The sequence below is a fragment of the Pelecanus crispus genome, chromosome 3 (assembly GCF_030463565.1).
Source record: "Pelecanus crispus isolate bPelCri1 chromosome 3, bPelCri1.pri, whole genome shotgun sequence".
NCBI classification, from domain to species: domain Eukaryota; kingdom Metazoa; phylum Chordata; class Aves; order Pelecaniformes; family Pelecanidae; genus Pelecanus; species Pelecanus crispus.
In genome coordinates, this window is record NC_134645.1 from 48,054,268 (window position 1) to 48,071,395 (window position 17,128).

At 38.8% G+C, this 17,128-nt stretch overlaps 1 protein-coding gene across 2 annotated transcripts in view; it reads right to left on the reverse strand.

The window, feature by feature from the left end:
* BIRC6 (baculoviral IAP repeat containing 6) overlaps window positions 1-17,128 on the reverse strand; it is a 188,520-nt gene that overhangs the window by 16,906 nt on the left and 154,486 nt on the right. For both annotated transcript variants that reach the window (XM_075708606.1, XM_075708607.1), the window contains one exon: window positions 8,263-8,473. In XM_075708606.1, coding sequence (XP_075564721.1) covers window positions 8,263-8,473 — 211 coding nt within the window. The remainder of the gene's footprint in view (window positions 1-8,262; window positions 8,474-17,128) is intronic.

The following is a 17,128-nucleotide window of genomic DNA, read 5'->3' on the forward strand; positions in this document are numbered from 1 at the left end:
TTAAGAGTTTTTAATGCTAACAGCCCCCAAATTATTTTACTGTAGTTTCTGGGGGTTTTTTTTTGTTGTTGTTTTAATAACATTTGTTCATTTTAAGATCCAAACAGGTTCAATAGCCAAGAAGCACTAGTTTTCTCTTTCCCACTACCATACCTAGAAGCAAACCAGAAAGCTATCTACACAAGAAAAATTGGCAATTGCATGCTTTGATGCCCCAAATGTATTTTAGCAACTACCGAATATTAAATCCTTTCTGTATTTTAATCTAGACTGAAATCATGCATTGAGTCTCTAAACTATTCAACAGAGGTGATTACAGTAATACTGAAAGTCTTTGTACTGTACCTAATCAAATGAGAATATCCCTAGAGTGCATTAGTAACAAAATTCATTACTGCAACATGGTGTATCTTCCCTGTTCCAGATTTAATCCAAAAGGATGTTAGCCCGTTGTTGACTTCAAGCAATACTGAGCTTTCAGGTGCTGAAAGTTAGGAGGAAAGCCTTAGAGCCAAAGAGTGTCGTTCAGCATTTGAGGAACGGTTTGAGACAAAGAAGCAGCAGCTGCCTCTCCCATTGATGCTTTCCAAAATCCTCATCACTGCCTTCTTCCTTGTGGAAATCTAAGCCAGTATTTTAAAAATAACCTAATAATGTATATTTAAGCCCACTAAACCTCAGTGATACCTGTTTTAACATCCCTGACATGCTAGCAGCCACCAGTCCCAAGAAAGGTGGACAGATTTAGAACTGGTTGCTGTTGATGTAGAATCCTTAAGCTATTTACTACAAAACACTTGGAGAAATTTTGACTAAAATAAAATGTCAATGGGCTTATCCAAAAGAGAGATGTGTGAAAAGCAACGAAAATGTGATTGGTGAAGATACTGAAATTAATTCTTACAAATTTATTTAAGACAGTCATGTTGTAGGGCTTTTACCTTCCACACGGTTTTACAATTTAGACTACCAGCCTTTTCCTCCTACTTGGTCTTGGAGTAAAACAAAAATTAAAGTGTTTGCCTCATTAGACAAAAGGCTTAACCACATGCTTAAAACCTCCTACAGATATACTGAGTTACTGACAGTCAACTACCTAAGCAGACAAGGAATAGATATCTAATTGAAGCAGCAGGAAAAGGAGACATCTACTCAAATGCAAATCCTCCGTACCAATAATAGAATTTCCGCTCATTCCCCCTGCTGTCTGGAACAGTTAATACTTCAGCACTTCTTAACTATCACAACAGAACGTATTTTCTTAATGTCCCTTTTACCGCCAATACAACTATTCTGTCCACTGTTATCCTGAGCAAAATAGACAAAACCCCCCACTCCTCAGAATATACCTTTCAAATCAAGAGTTGGCAGAACAGCTGCACCTTGTCACCTGCAGGTATCTGGAGCTTGTGTGATGGTCTGCGTTGCCAGGCTGCCTAACTCCCCAGTCAAGCCAGAACTCAGACTGCATAAAAGCAGTTTAGGAAGCAAAGTGCAGGACTGATTCCACCTTGGACGCCAAGAAGAAACCATATTTGACCTTGATTCTGCCTAATCAGGGATTTCAGTCAGTTTCTTAGTGAGTATAAGCTACTAAAACCCCCAAATCAGGGGTATAAACCCCCAAATCGGACACATTGCCTTATCAACAGTTAGTTTCCTCACACAAATAATGCTTGTATATTCTGATGGTTAGGGTGAAGATAATTGTTTTCTCTCTTTTGGGGAAACAACCAACTGATACTGCTATGACTTGTAAGACTCCTATTAATGATGACCTCAATTTTTAGTTCCCTCATTTTGCCTTCCTACCCTTGTTTGTTTGATTCAAATCTTTTGCCATCTAAGAAAGAATACCAACTTAGCATGATTAATCCTGCACAGTTTGTAAGATGTCACTACATGACCTTCTTTACATATTCAGTGTTATACACAATTTGGAGACACTTAACAATACTTTACAGCTTCTCAGTTTATTTACAATCAACTTATGGTAAATCAAGTAATTCCCTAGACTCTAGATGGGGAAATCTGTCAAAGGTCCCCAGTGGTATATGTTTTCACACTGATTATAATTTGTAAAGCTCACGGTTTTGTCATCTCTAGCCAACTGAGACAGAACTGAATTTCATTGCAGACATGAGCTATTACACTTGATTTTATATTTCTTTTACATTAGAAGACCATAGCAGCCCTTTCTAAAATCATATCCTTACAGAATGGTTTATCATGAGTATTAAGTAATTGCAATTTAAAGAAAATTAGGTACACTATAAGATTAAAATCTTACATGAAACAGCTCTAGAACTGCAGATGGAGGTGTGCAGCTGGTCCATATACCCATCTCCCTGATGTAACAACACACCCCGGTCTGGAAAATCTAAAAGTCTATACAGTTTCCTAAACTATATGGTTATAAAAGGGGAAAGACACAAATGTAATTCAATGCCTTGTGAAAAAGTTGAATGGGTTTTACATACTCATTCATAGATGAATCTTACAACTCTTGGAGAAGTAAAGGTCAAAGACTCTTGTGGCCTCTGTAAGCCTGCTGTAGCCTATCAGCCTGCTGTATGGCCCCGAAGTAATAAATACTTTAACAGGCTTTGTTAGGTTTGGTCTTGGGAAGCAGGACTTCCAGGGCAGTGCAAATCTTACTCTAAGGACAAAATTACAGCAATACCGAAGATGATTTTTTAGTCCCCAAACCCGTTTCTTAGTGTAATCTGAAACGCATGGTATTACTTCGTGTGCGCACGACAAAGCAACCTGGTGACCATTCTACCATTTGTGAGCACGTATAACATGGGCAAACCAAATTATTAGTTGAGAAAACGTCATCCTCCCTTCTTGGTATCATCTCCACTTTCATACTGCTGCTGGACTCCTGCCTGGATTCAGAACTGCAGCAAGCTCTCTCCAAGCTGTGCACGACACACAAGTGTTTCAGAGGGATGAGTAGAGTCCCAGCTCGAGAGAGGAAGTTGCTGGGAAGTACAAGGCTCTCCCCCAGAAAATATGAATGGGAAGATGAAATACCAACATTTAAGTGATAAAGCCAGTAAGATCCTTCCCTCCACTCTAGCAGCCTGCATATAAATTTCTGTATGCAGATAAACTGACAGTGTTATCAAACTCCTGAGCTCTAATTACATGTTCTTCAATGGTATTCCAAAAGAAATGTGAGAACCAATAATACTCATAAATAACAAACTACGGTCAAATATATAGCCATATGAATATTTTGCTGTACATTCTGTCTATTTTTAGAAAACATTTAATTGTCTGTGTTATACTATACATTTCTTTCTGCCAAGATTCTGCGTGTGAAGCAAAATTTAATGGAGTTATTTAATACAGGCCAAACCTTTATCTAGATGTTATAAATTTCAGAGTGGAGGAGGAGCCAAATATTTAATTTAGACTTAGAAACTTCCCCATACAGTTTTTCAGCCATTGAAGAAAAAGCAGACAAACTCACGTCAACTCACGTTTAAAGGCATGACAGTCATGAATATATTTGCTAGAAGAGACAGCAGTGTACATGCTAATAATTTAAGCCATTAATTTAGCTTGTGCTAGGAGATGACAGCCTTCTCTTCACGCTGTGCTAAATGAATAATGAATGATACACTCCCAAGGCAACTTTAATTTTTAAAGCCAATACTGATACTTACTCACCCATGCCTGATACTTCGAGGTTAACATGATGATACGTAATGATACCTTTATCAAAGTATTCACAAAATAAAGCCAGTGAACCATTCAGCCCCTCTGTACTACAGGGATGGTGCTTAAAGCAGAATTCTGCTCAGTTTTATACTGACCCACACTGTGTTGGTACAATAGGTTTTCAACCGTGTTATCACTCGGCCCTCCCTCACGGTCCCCCACCTTCTGTAGGTTTCCACAGGTACCAAGCAGAAGATAATTTCTTCCAGTAATTCACAGATTCTTAAACCAGAAATCAGGCAAGACAAGCAAGGGACCGTGCCTTTGCAAATAAACACTGGCGAAAGCTAGTAACCTCCTCTGAGATGGTTCCGCATGCTCCTCCTTGGGGCTTGGAGCACTGCATTTACAGACACTAAGCTGAAGCATCCCAAACCAGCAAAGGCTGCAGGACTGCTTCCTGCAGCCAACAGCAAAAGAAACTGACAGTTGTTTTAAAGAAAAACAAATGAAAACAAATTAGGCCTCAATTCTTGGGACCCAGGTATAAAGAAAAACTTGTGTGCAAAATGAACCATTTCACATAGAAGTTCTGCAAAGTAATAGTGAAGAGAATGAAAAGCCATAGCAGGGAAAATGCCTCACGCCTACCTGGTTGTATTCTAGCATCCCCATGCAACAGAAAAACATCCAGGTCATAACAACAATGTGATAGGCTGGGCTGATACATTCAGACAACCTTGGAACTGGCAGGATTAACCCTTAGTAGCAGTGTGGCAAGCAACAGAAGTGTGAGGATGGCAGAATTCAATCTCCCTCAAGCAGTTATCATGGGGGTGGCCGGGGTGATGTGGAAAGGGAAAGCATAGTTAGGAATTTTAGAGATAAGTGTGCTATCCACATTACACAAATACGCCATCAGCTTACCTTGCCAAATTTAACAATTTGCCATGAAGCTCACCTTGCAGATGGTGGTTCAGATGGGCCTGCTTTGCTACACAGCAGCAGCTCTCTGCAGCAGAGGGCTCAGCCATCACAGCAAACAAATGTCTCAAACTCAGCCCCTGTGGCAACCCATTACACAAGCCTGACCACTCTCGACTTAGTGATGGCTTTTGACTCCCTAGCAGTCCAACAAATAGTCATGAGAAATCATCTCACACCTAAATGTCTTCTCCATTTTCCAGAATTTTCCCAATTTTCCAACAGACTATTATGGCCTTTGAAAGTAAATGAAATCAAACGCTAACTGGAATCCAAACCCCAAAATGTTCCCCTTCAAATTCTGGATCCAAGTGGACACTTGCTCCAACATGGAGACGACATTTGGTAGACATGCAAGTAGAACTGCTCTTCAGATAGAGGAAAGTTTTGTCTTTGAAAGCAGATGCCAAAATTATGTTGTTGTTCTGGCATTTGACCTAAAAGGGGCAGCAGATTGTCCCATTTAAGAAGTTCATGCCAACACTCGCTTACATTGCTGGCAATCCTTCAACTAAAATGCTGAGAATTAAAGCCTTCCACCCCAATGATTCCAGGCTGTTCAGGCTGTTGGCATCTTCATCCTTGTCTATATACTGCTTCAAAGACTAACAGTATTATGCTTAAACCAACCAGTGAAAGACAAGATTTCTTTCTGTGCTGATATATCAAAGTAATAGGAGAAAATTGTACAGATAACGTAACTGAACCAAGCACGGAATTTTTATCAAATTCATCAATTACTAAAATAATACTGACTGCGCTTCTGGAATTGTTCTTAGTTTTCAGATCCTAAGCTGACACTCAAGAACTACTCGTACCATATTTTATTTTACCAAATTAAAAAGAGCTTATGACTAGTAGTGATGTGCCCTTCTCACAAAGAAACTTTTTAGACTTCAACCCGGGTAAGTGACATGAGAAGATACAGGTTTCCATGCCCATAGCCTGAGGCTAACAGATGACCAGACTAGCAAAAAAGGTAATTGTCGTGGAAAATTTTATACATACATCTATACTGGAAATGGATTACACAGAAGCCACATATATTTTATTTTCTATTTTAAGAAGATTACATATACTATGATCTACATAATATTGCCAGCAAGCAGAAACTGACATTTACAGATGGGTATCCAACATAAAGAACTGCTATTTGTCCTTCCTAATTCTGTTTCTTCTGCATTAAGTCAGCAAAAAAATCCAACCACAGGTACATGAATATGCTTGATATGCAAGACAAGCAATCTCAGTAAAGAAGGATTAGAGAAATTCATGGATAAAGTGCAGTCCATCAGGAGTTAATAGAAAGAGTTCCCAATAATGGAATATCAGATTGGTTGGCAAATATTCTCAGTTTATAGTGGGAGGAAGAACATTCTACACATGCCTTTTCCTGACATGGTATTTACCTTCTTTTCATGATGTTTCAGCATACACTTAGGGACAGCACTAAATTTTGCAGGAAAGGATGGGTATTATTTCCTAACAAGCCATTTTTAAATTGGAAGCAAGTAAACAGAATCAAGAAACCAATTAATTGCTGGAAGCAGAAAATTATTAAAAGGAAGAAATGAAAATTTATATTGCAGCGTTTGCTTTTCCAACTCCCTCAGTCAGGGCAGAAAAAGATGATTCAGCCATTAATCCCCCCCAAATCCTCAGTTCTGGAAACTAGAATGGTTGAAGACATACAGAAACAGAGATGGAAGCTGGTTGTGAAATCTGTACCAACTGCAGCACTTCCCAGAGGCAGGAGGTGTTGGAAGGCATGCCAGGGTTCCTTCCTTCTGCGTGTGCTAGTCTGGTGACTGCCCCTTCAAATAGCAACACATGCAGCACTGACTTCATCGGTCAAACGACTAAAAACCAGGCCCTCTCAGACTTGTATCCTGGCCTGTGAGCTATAACAGAAAGGCAACATTTCACAGAAGGTGACAGTCAGATCTCAGTGATAGCGGCTTTTCTGAAGATGAGAAGCCATGGTTTTGCAGTGTGAGAAGTGATGATAAAAGCAACCATAAAGTAACACTGTGTGAATCACTCAGAAGTGCTTCAAGAAGATGGTTTGACCTTTGGAACACTCAGAAAAGACAAAAGAAACATCAGGAAGGTAAAAGTAAGTAGTTTTGGCTGTTAAAATAATACAAAGCTGCGTTGTATTTGTCCAGAACGTTCAGTTTTTCTTTGTCAAAGGCGAATATTTAGAGGGAAAACTGATGTAGCAGTATGGCTACTCGTTGTTACTGAGTAGAACAGGAAACAGACTGCCAGCCTACATTTTATTCTTCTCCAACATCTATGGTCCAACCAGCCAGGGGGATAATAGCACAATAATATCAGGTTTGACAAAGCAAAACTTTCTTGTAACTGTGGAGTACACAAAAAAAGAAAAACAGCTAACAATTAGACTGGGCTCACACATTCCCTGAAAGAGAATCTGTGCTTACTATCACCTTTATAACCATTTTACAAAGGCACTTACCTAGAGGCTGGTCTATGGTTACTGAAAGAAACTGTCATTCATGGTTTCTCTGTATGTGTCTCCTTAAAAATCAGCTGAACTCTGGAAGGTGTGCAGCCCAAGCTCATACAGCATTATACCGCAACGCTTACACAGCCTGATGGCATCACAGCTGAGATGGGATATTCAGATACTTGTCCATTTGTTTACTAATTGCTCTGCCAGACTGCAAGCGTTTGACAAGAACTGTCAAACACAGAGTTTCTCAGAGAAGGCTGGAAAACCCCGAAGCCTGGCATGGATGGCGTCAGGGCATTAGTTTGTAATTTCACATCATCTTTAGCACACCAGCTCACCTCTGACGCCTGTGCTAAAGGACAAATTAACTATCGTAAAATCACCAATGCATGGAAACACGCTTTTCTTACATAGCACCAAAGGATACCACTAATCAAAAATTTTCAACCATCTCTATACAGTTAGGGTTCTCACCACAAACAGTAACTCCCAAATCTTTTGCTCCCTGAACCTTATTCTTCCTGACAGAAGCCAAAGGCTCCTCTCCTAACCAGTTAGCCTCCGATGGAGAATCCACTGAGGAACCTGGTCCTCATTCAATGGGTAAAGCAGCACAGAAGCATACAGAAGATAGCTGGGACATTTCTTGTAAAAACTACCATTTGGTTTGGCCCTCCCTGATCCCATTCTTTACACAATGGGCTTGTTCAACAGCTCCTGAGGAATGCTCCTGCCTTCAGACTGACAGCAGGAAATGCAGAGTCCTGCAAACAAAAGATTCACCTCATTGAAGAGGGAAAGAAACTTAAGAAAGATCTGAAGCTCCCAGATTCTTGAGCAGCAATCCTCTTTCTGATCAGTGGGCAGTTACCGATACAGAGAGAAGAGTATGCAAACCTACCAGCTTCTTTTTGTCATACAAAAAAAAATTCTTGTAAATAGAACAGTAAAACAGAATATATACATATAAAATAAATCGAGATCAAACAGATGGTATGTTCTCACTTGGGACTGCAGCACCCGTTCAGATAAATATACAGAACTGAATCTTCTTTCTCTTCTATATTCACAATATGTAAATGCAAAATACAGTTTCAAGGAAGGTTAGGGATGATAAAAGTGATTACCTCAGTCGGTTGGTATAGGTATCTACACAGGTCTTCATTTTAGCCAACAAAGTCCCGACAGAAGCTTGTGACTCCAACTGTTCTTCCTCCTCTTCACTATTTTCTCCCGACAGAGGAAGCAGTAATGGTACCATCGAAGTGCAGGATGCAATAGCACGGAGTAATTCTAGCAGGGCTCGGTAAAGTGGAACATGCCGGGCCATATCCAAAACTAAGAGAGAAAAACAGTTTACAAAAATTACTAAAATTGAAGACGACTCTTCCACTCTTAGTACAGATGTTTTAAATAGAAAAGCTGGACTGTAACAAGTATTAAAATATTAATGACATTTAATGATAAAATACAGTAATTTATAAGTTATGTTTTAGTGGACTTGTCCAGAAAAAATTAGATAAGATACCTGGAAAACAAAGGTTAGCAAAAGGCACAAGATATAAGTGCTAACAAGGAACGGAACAGGATTACCACCTGCTATATTAATTTCTAGTATCTTAATATACAATCCTGGCTCAAGCTGTATGCTGTATGCCAACAGTAGTCACAAACAAGTATCTATGGAGGAAAAATTGTAACCTATGGTGTAGCAAGGTAGCATTTGCTGATTCTAATAGCATAAGCATTAATAAAGAAAGACTTTCATATCACCCACTCTTTGTAGTTATCTTCTCCTTTGGGAAAATTTGCATTATTGCAGGAATATTTACGGTCATGAAATAAATGAAGTTATCTACTAAGAAGTCTAGCTTGCTTCTTTTCACAGAGAAAGTATAATTTTAAAAAACATTATGCATTCTTCAGAGCATGCAAAGGCTCTGAAGAAGACGCAAATTTTACCTGCATACATATGAACCACAAAACAGTAAAGATTAATCAGAATATATATTAGGCAGGCAAACCTCACTGTGTTGCTCAGTGTGATGTATATGTATTATAGAAGTAACTGTGGATAAAATACAGATATCAGCTCCTCTGACTAGGAAAGACAGGCAGAGACACACAATTCTAATGGAGTCTCTAGCACCGCATTGTTTATTTTTCTTTTCCACTTGCTTGGACAAATATGTAATGGATGTCATTTCAACTGACTTTGTATCATTAATAGAAAGCCTGAAAATGTAGCAATACACAGATACTTTAACACAGCTGCTTCCTCTGTCCCTAGGACATGCTATTTTTAACCAAACTGCAGAAAAAAACTGCTCTAGTTCAAAGTATTTACAAATGACTGAGTTTATGATAAAATAAATTTATGCTTTGTCCTGCAAAAAAAACCCCAACAAACAAAAAGCCCCTGACAACTCGCATTAGGACAGAACAAAGCACAGAAGAACTCTTTAATGTTTCATTTAGCACATCTCACCCTCCAAGCTAAAGCATATCACAAACTTTCATCTCCCGTCACCAAACCCTTAGCTCTAAATACCGCACGATGGGACACTATAAATAGCCAAGCAAAATTCACCAAGCAGGTTTATCCAGGTTTAAAGCTGGATTTATCTTTACCAAGAGTTCTTTGATCAACAGCTTGCTATTCATATTTTGAAGCTACTACAATGGCACAAACTCGTAACTGGGTGAAGTTCTGTTGTGTTCAACAGAAAGAAAATTTACTGAAACAAAGCATTAATCAGTCAGGTCCGGTATCATGGCTCTAATAGCATCCTGTGTCAAAATATTCCTAAAGCAAACTCCATTGAATTTAAACATTGGCATTAAGAAAACCAGTTTCAATTATCTGTCGATTCTTACATTTTATATATTTTTATATATATTGATACATATTTCAATTTCTTATACCCAGTCTCTAGTCAACAATGATTGCTCACAGAAAAATCCCCCACAATGTGTAAAACAGTCTTAAAATAAACACGCCCAGATCTGATGAGGTGTGAATTAAACAAAACAAAAGAAAAAAGAAAAGAAAAAAAGAGAAAAAGAAAAAAAGGAGCATGGGGGGAGAGCAGAGCAAAAGAAAGGGAGAAAGGGAGACCATAAAACCCCATAGTGTAGCCCTCGCCAGAAACCACCTCTCACCTGTAGTGCTAAAGATCAAGCAGTTCCTCAATTTAATCAATAGCTGTTTATTATAAAGACAGTGAGTGAAGGAGAGATATGACCTCTTAGATAACAACAGCATTTAACTTCTGGAAAGCTTTTATTTATTTATTTTAACCATGAAATATTCATGAGGCCAGAATATATAATTTCAAATCCTTCAATGCTTGCTTGCCCTCTCCTTTGCTAAAAGGATAGTTAAATTCAAAACTACTGTCAGGAGGGAAACAGAACTGGCATAACGTGAAAATGGGAATGTTTTCCAGAAGGATAGGAGAGAATTTCTGGTTTTAGCAGATTTAACTGACTTGCACTGCTTTGCAATTGTTCCCATGTGAAACAAATTAAATGCATTCACTTAGTTTCAGTTTAAACAACCTTTTAGGGAACAACTACCAATTTCTTTTACCTTAATGCTAGACTCTTCTAAACTCAATTTCTTGATACCATTATGTGTCTTATGCTGGTTTTGTCCAAGGCCTTTATTATACTTACTAAGGATTATGACCCATGCAAGTGTGTTTGTCCAAAATGGCAGAATTCTCCCCCATCCCCAATCTACATCCTAAAAATGCTTATCAAGATGGGTTATCTGGGTAAGTATCAGAAAAACTTGCTGTAAAGAACTCAAAATCGACAAATTACTGTTTATTACCTTTATTTGGCAGTTCATCTACTCCTTGTGCTTACTTTGCTTTCAGTTGAAAGAGAATGCCAAAGTGACTACAGCATATGTTTTCTGCAGATACAGCTCTGAAATAAGGTTAAGACGACTTGAGCATTTTTTAAATCTCTATAATTACATGTAATTAAATGTTCCATATCAGATAATGCTCAATTTTTAAGATGCTATTTTTAAGTCACTAGGACTACAAGGCATTTCTTTGTAGAATAACCCCCTGGCGCAGATCTGTTTGCTAACCTGTCCATCTCCTCCTGGTGTGGCCGGCTGCATCTGCAGATGGCCTAACAGCACCTTCCTGGACTGCCAGAGGCTTAGCAAGTCCAGCAGCATTCAAACTGGAGCCTCAATGTTCAGGCTGTACCACTCAGAATCCATCATCACCTTTACCGCTTTTAGCGTTTGCAGCATATTTAGCTAGTTGGGATTTATGATAGATGTCTTCCCTTTAGATATCACTATGTATATATCTGAGGAAAGTATTTCAGAAATACAAATGATACAGCTTTGTAAAAAAATATTCAGATCCTGTAAGAAAACCCTTTAAAGGAATTGAACTAAAATACTAAAAACACAAAGAAAAACATAAAATACAAATCTGCAGATTAACAAATCCTACCTCCATCAAATAGAAGCAATGGAACCTTTGGACTATCATGCCCACATACAGGTATCTTACCAACTAAGATGCCAGCAATTTGGATTTTAAGCAAATATAAACTTCAATGAAGAACAAGTGTTAAAAGTAATCCACTGTTTTCTTCATAGTATGCTAACCCTTGGGACCATACCCAACTTTCTTCTGCCTGACTGAATTGGGCAATGCAGGCGTAGCATAACATTTTACTCAAATTAAATACAGTAGCTTCTTGTGTAGGAAAGAAAATCCAACACATCACAAAATAGAAACAAATACTTTTGCTTACAGCAGAGCTATAATTTGAATAGCATTAGCACATCTTAAACATGTCAGAACTTTTTTATATGTGTACCTCAGTTATGTAAGAGGGCGCTAACAACATTTGATTTATATACGTATGCACATAAGCACACCAAACCGCAAATACACAGCATTCCTAAGAAAATTAAAATGGGAAGATTAAAATTCTTGGCTTTGTAAAAATGACAGATGGATATATTATCCAGGATTCTGTTATCCCAGAGTCAAAAACGTTATTAAATAATGACAAATATCTTTTCCAAACAGCCCAATTTGGTGCGCTCAGACTCCCACACTGAGTACGCCTGGGCCGTCCCGGCTGTTAGGCACACGCAAACTGGGGGGGGTCTTTCACATCTGCCCACCGCTGCGCTGTTGGCGCTCCCCAATTCTGCGGGGCAGTGAGTTGCTGAGGAAGGTCCAACCCCAGTCCCAGGGACCAGTTCAGAAGCTCCCCCTTGTTGACTCTCAAACAGAACTGCTGCCCAAGTGAGCCTATCTGAACTTTTGCTAGGTTTCTTGAGCATGTCTTCAAATGACTACTATAAGCCACATACTTACATCGGAAGAGAGGTAAAGATTAAATTATTTTATTACTAGACTCAGAGCAGGGATTTACACTCAGTTGTCATCCTGCTTCCTTGTCTGCCTTAAACAGGGCCTGCAGAACAGGGCCACCTGGCGACAGCCATGTTGTCTCAGAAAAGGCTCCAAACCCAGTGCCTGGAACACGGCTTTCACCCGGCCTGACCCAGGCTGCTTCCCCTGCGAGCTTCCTATGTGCTTCTCAACTTGCGTTCAGTAAATACACACCATGGTCTCGCCTTTTGGCTACACCGGTATCTAACCAGTTCAAACAGTGGAGTGTGAAGCAGAGCACAAGCTAAAAACTGCTGCTAAACCTGGAGTATGAGCAGCCAGCTGCAGGAGACCCCTAAAGCGGCCCCTCGCCGGCGGCCGGGAGGCAGCCGTGACAGCCCAGGGCGAGGGAGCAGGGCCGGGAGGTGACAGAGAGCAGCGGGGCAACACCACCACGGGGTGGGCGGCAAGACGATGACAGCAGCGCTCTTGAAGGTTGGAATCCCAGTGCTACCACAGACAGCTGATTTAAAGGATAGTAACAGCAGCATCTTTATTACCACCTTTGTTTTATTAATTGCAGGACTTATGAGTTCTAGAAGGATGAGTGGACGCATCCAAAAACCAAGCCAATGTCTTATTGTCCTTGGTAATTAGCAAGGAAGTTCACTGTAGCCTTTCTGGACAATAGGCAGCACGCATATATACTCCCAATTCACATCAAAAAGGTGTCTCAGGTCTAAATTTATTCCGTTGCCTTCATGAAAAGCAGAAATCTCGACAAGGTCACTGTCATTTACTAAGATAGGTAGGGACGGCAAACATCTGGAAAACGCCTCATGGTTTAGTGCGATACGGTCTCATCCTTCCCTCCCATTCCTTTGTGTAACGAAGGTCAAGTTTTACTGGAATCACTGCAATTCAGTTAGCCTCTTGCCACACTATTTGCAATTCAGAAAGACACTTAAGGCTACATAGGTAAAAACCAGGCATTTCATAAAACCAGATCTCCCTTACATGCTAATAACAGTTCTGATTTGGGGTGGTGGTGGAGGAAAGAGGAGTCTTGACTGAAGTTATTTTAAGAAGTCTTGACTTTCAGAAACCGCTGAGCATCCAGTCTTTTGAAAACTGCAGTCTTTCACAAATGCCTAAAGGTCATGAGATATTAAGGCACTGATCACATTTTTGAAAACTTCTAGACACAGCCTATTTACTGTTGGGAAACAACTGATTACAATTCAAAGATTGTGTGTGTGATTTCAAAACATTTCAATTGCTTTCCACACATCTATTTATTCATCACCAATATAGATTTATTTCTTACAAAGACCTAAGACCACCCATATGCAATTACAAGCTTAATACAATGAAAAAGCATGAGGGCAGGTAGTTTCATAGGATCAAGGTATCAGCTTAAATATATCTGTAACAAGATAATGGTCCAACTGAGTCTAATACCCCTTTGCTTTCCTTTAGTATTATACAATATTCAAACAAAGAATAGCCAGGCCTAATGGCCCATTAAATAGATAGTACTGAACAGCAGTAATTTTTTTTTTTTTTGCAATTCATTTAACATCCTCAGTACAACTCAACTGGCTGTGAATAAGATTATAAAACTTATTTCCATTGCAAAGGATATTTAAAACATAGCACAAAGAATATGCACATTTCTTTTAAAATAAAGGAAATTATTAATATAGCATATCCATTACATCAAAAAATCTTCACACTTTACAGCAGATTAAAGAAACAAACAGAAGAATAATTTGAAAGAAAATGATGAAAAGTTGTTCTCTAATGTGAAGGCCTTTCCACTGTGATTCTCACTGTGACCAAACTAGGAATTCCTACCCCAAAGAGCTTAAAAACTTGATGTAAAATAAAACAAAACAAACATTTGAGGAAAAAAACAAACAAACACACACCTTTACTAGTTTTACATATATCACACTGCCAGATGCATACCCTCCTCCCTGCTTCTGTACTAAGAGAAAAGCTGTATATAGATTGTCTCAATCTATCTCACAATCACAGAATGGTGGGGTTGGAAGGGTCCTCTGGAGATCACCTAGTCCAACCCCCTGCTAAAGCAAATTCACCTAGAGCAGGTTGCACAGGATCATGTCCAGGTGAGTTTTGAGTATCTCCAGAGAAGGAGACTCTACAACCTCTCTGGGCAGCCTGTTCCAGTGCTCCGTCATCCTCAAAGTAAAGAAGTTTTTCCTCCTATACATCATTTCTCATTGACTAGACTCAGTTCATTTCAGGACGTCTTGAATTTCAGTTATTTTAGAGGCCCACTAAAGTATGACTTTTTCAAACTATTTCTTCTTACATGCAATTTCATTTTACTTCTGACCAATACACATGACTGACTTTGCCACTGTTGAAAGAAAGAAGGGTGTGCTGGCAACCACAGCAAAAGGCACCACTGGAAACTTTCCAAATTACAGCCATTTTATTTGTTTTCTCAAAGAGATCTGCCACTGTAATCACGAGAGGGATGGTCATGAATGGACAATTAAAAAGCAGTAACTGAAAAGAAAAAGGCATTCGGGAGAGACTGCATATCTAAACCCAGGAAATGTAAATTTAAACTAAAAAATTTTTGCAAATGCCTACAAGCGTGGCTTACATTTAACAGATCAGAACAGGGGGAAAAAACAGGTTAAAAATTGAAATGAACAAATTGACCTCTATAATCAAAAACCAAATTGAATTCTGATTTTATAATACACTCTCATCTTCCATTCCAAGAGGCCTCCTTCTTGCACGGAGTTGGGTTTCCAGTGACTCAAGAGACTCCTCCTATTCTCATTTCTTATTTTTTTTTGGTTTTCGATCTATTTTTCTCCTATTTCAATGAGACTTTCTATCTTCCTGGAAAGATGACGGGTTGTGTTTTGTTAAATATTGGTCCAGAAGTAGCCATCTAATCCTGCCACTGTTTTAAGTAATGTGAAAGCAAGCCACTGACAGTTATGTAGAGCCACTATATTATAAAACTGTTCTACTCACATCATGCACAAACGCTCAAAATTTACTACAGTGTATCCAAACCTCCCCTGCAAAAAACCCAAGAAAATACATTTTTATTCCAAGACACCTATTTTTTTTCTTTTATAGTAATAAAGTTTAAAGGACATTGGTGTCATCAATTTAAGAAGCTAAAAGTAAAATAAGACATTCTCATTACCATGCTACTTACTAAAAAGTTTAAGTCCAATGTTAAGATCACAACTGGAGTACCACCCACACCTGCTACTAGATTTTTCTGTTTTATTTTATTTTACCCTTTTTTACCTCTGAAAAATTGAAAAATAGATCTTAAAGATCTGTCAATTTTACACCATTTCTAAAACACGCTTAGTGATTACTGAGGATGTCTTTTTGATGCCTCAGTATGTTATTCACAAACCTAAAACCCATAGCCATGATTAAATTAAAGACTTCAGGATCTCATTATCATATTAAAGACTCTCAGTAGCTACAAACGTTGCTGTTCAAAAAAACCACACAAAGGAAACACTTATTTTGTATTTTTAATTAAAGCCTTCAGACACAGTCTTGTGGCCACAGATACTGCCAAGCATGAGTGAGACACACTGTCTTTCCAACAGGGCCACATGTCCTTTTTCTAAATACTTTAAAGCAAGAGCCGTTCCTCAGTCCTCCTTTACCGCATCTTTGCAAGCATATGATCTATGAATGCAGTCCACGCTGCAGGCAGTAGTGTCAGTTCCAAATACGTCATGCTCTGCTGCCTCTTGATTTTCTGTTTCAGAATTAACCCAGGGCAAGCCTCTTTTATAATAGGCCTAATTAACGCCCTGTGTTCTGCTCCATTTTGAGAGAAAAAAAGATTGCCTACAGAGCATTTCAAAAACAGATCGCTTTAAGAAAACATTAGCCTTTGGGTAAAAATGAAACAAAAGCCTTCTAAATATTGTCATCTTGTAATACTTTAATTAGCTTAACTTTTTCCTCACTTTTTTTAATAGAAATAACACAAGCATTTTCACAGTACCATTCTGACTATCAGAAAAAACGGCACCAGAAAAGACTAGTCCCCTTCCATAACGAAGCAGGAGAAGGAGGGGTTAAGCCCCCTTTCAGGTCATGAGTTACAAATCCTGTGTCAGAGCTGTAAAACAATGCAAGAAGGGTGGGCCTCTGAATTCAATGTGTACAGTGTCAGGCTCCCAGTTGACTATTATTATTGTTCAGATACAGCCTTAAAATCAGCAAATGCTAAAAACGTGAAGAGAAATTATAAATTACTTAATGAGACTGCATTCCATCATTAGTACCGCTTCAACACCATATGCATTTTTCCCCTTTCTTAAAGAGACAGGACAGAACTGGAAAAGGGACAAGAGAAATGCAACTGAACAACCCAAGGTATGGAATAAGTGGCTATACTGTCTAAAATGAAATAAACTAAGACTTTGCAGCCTCAGTGACTAATGAAGTGTATCATAAAGGGTTTTTTAAAATTATGAGTGGTAAAGAGAGTGAACAGAATTGGACTGACCAATACATTGAAAGGAACAGGCGCATCACTAGAAGAAATAGCACCACTTGTAAAAGAACATGCACTACA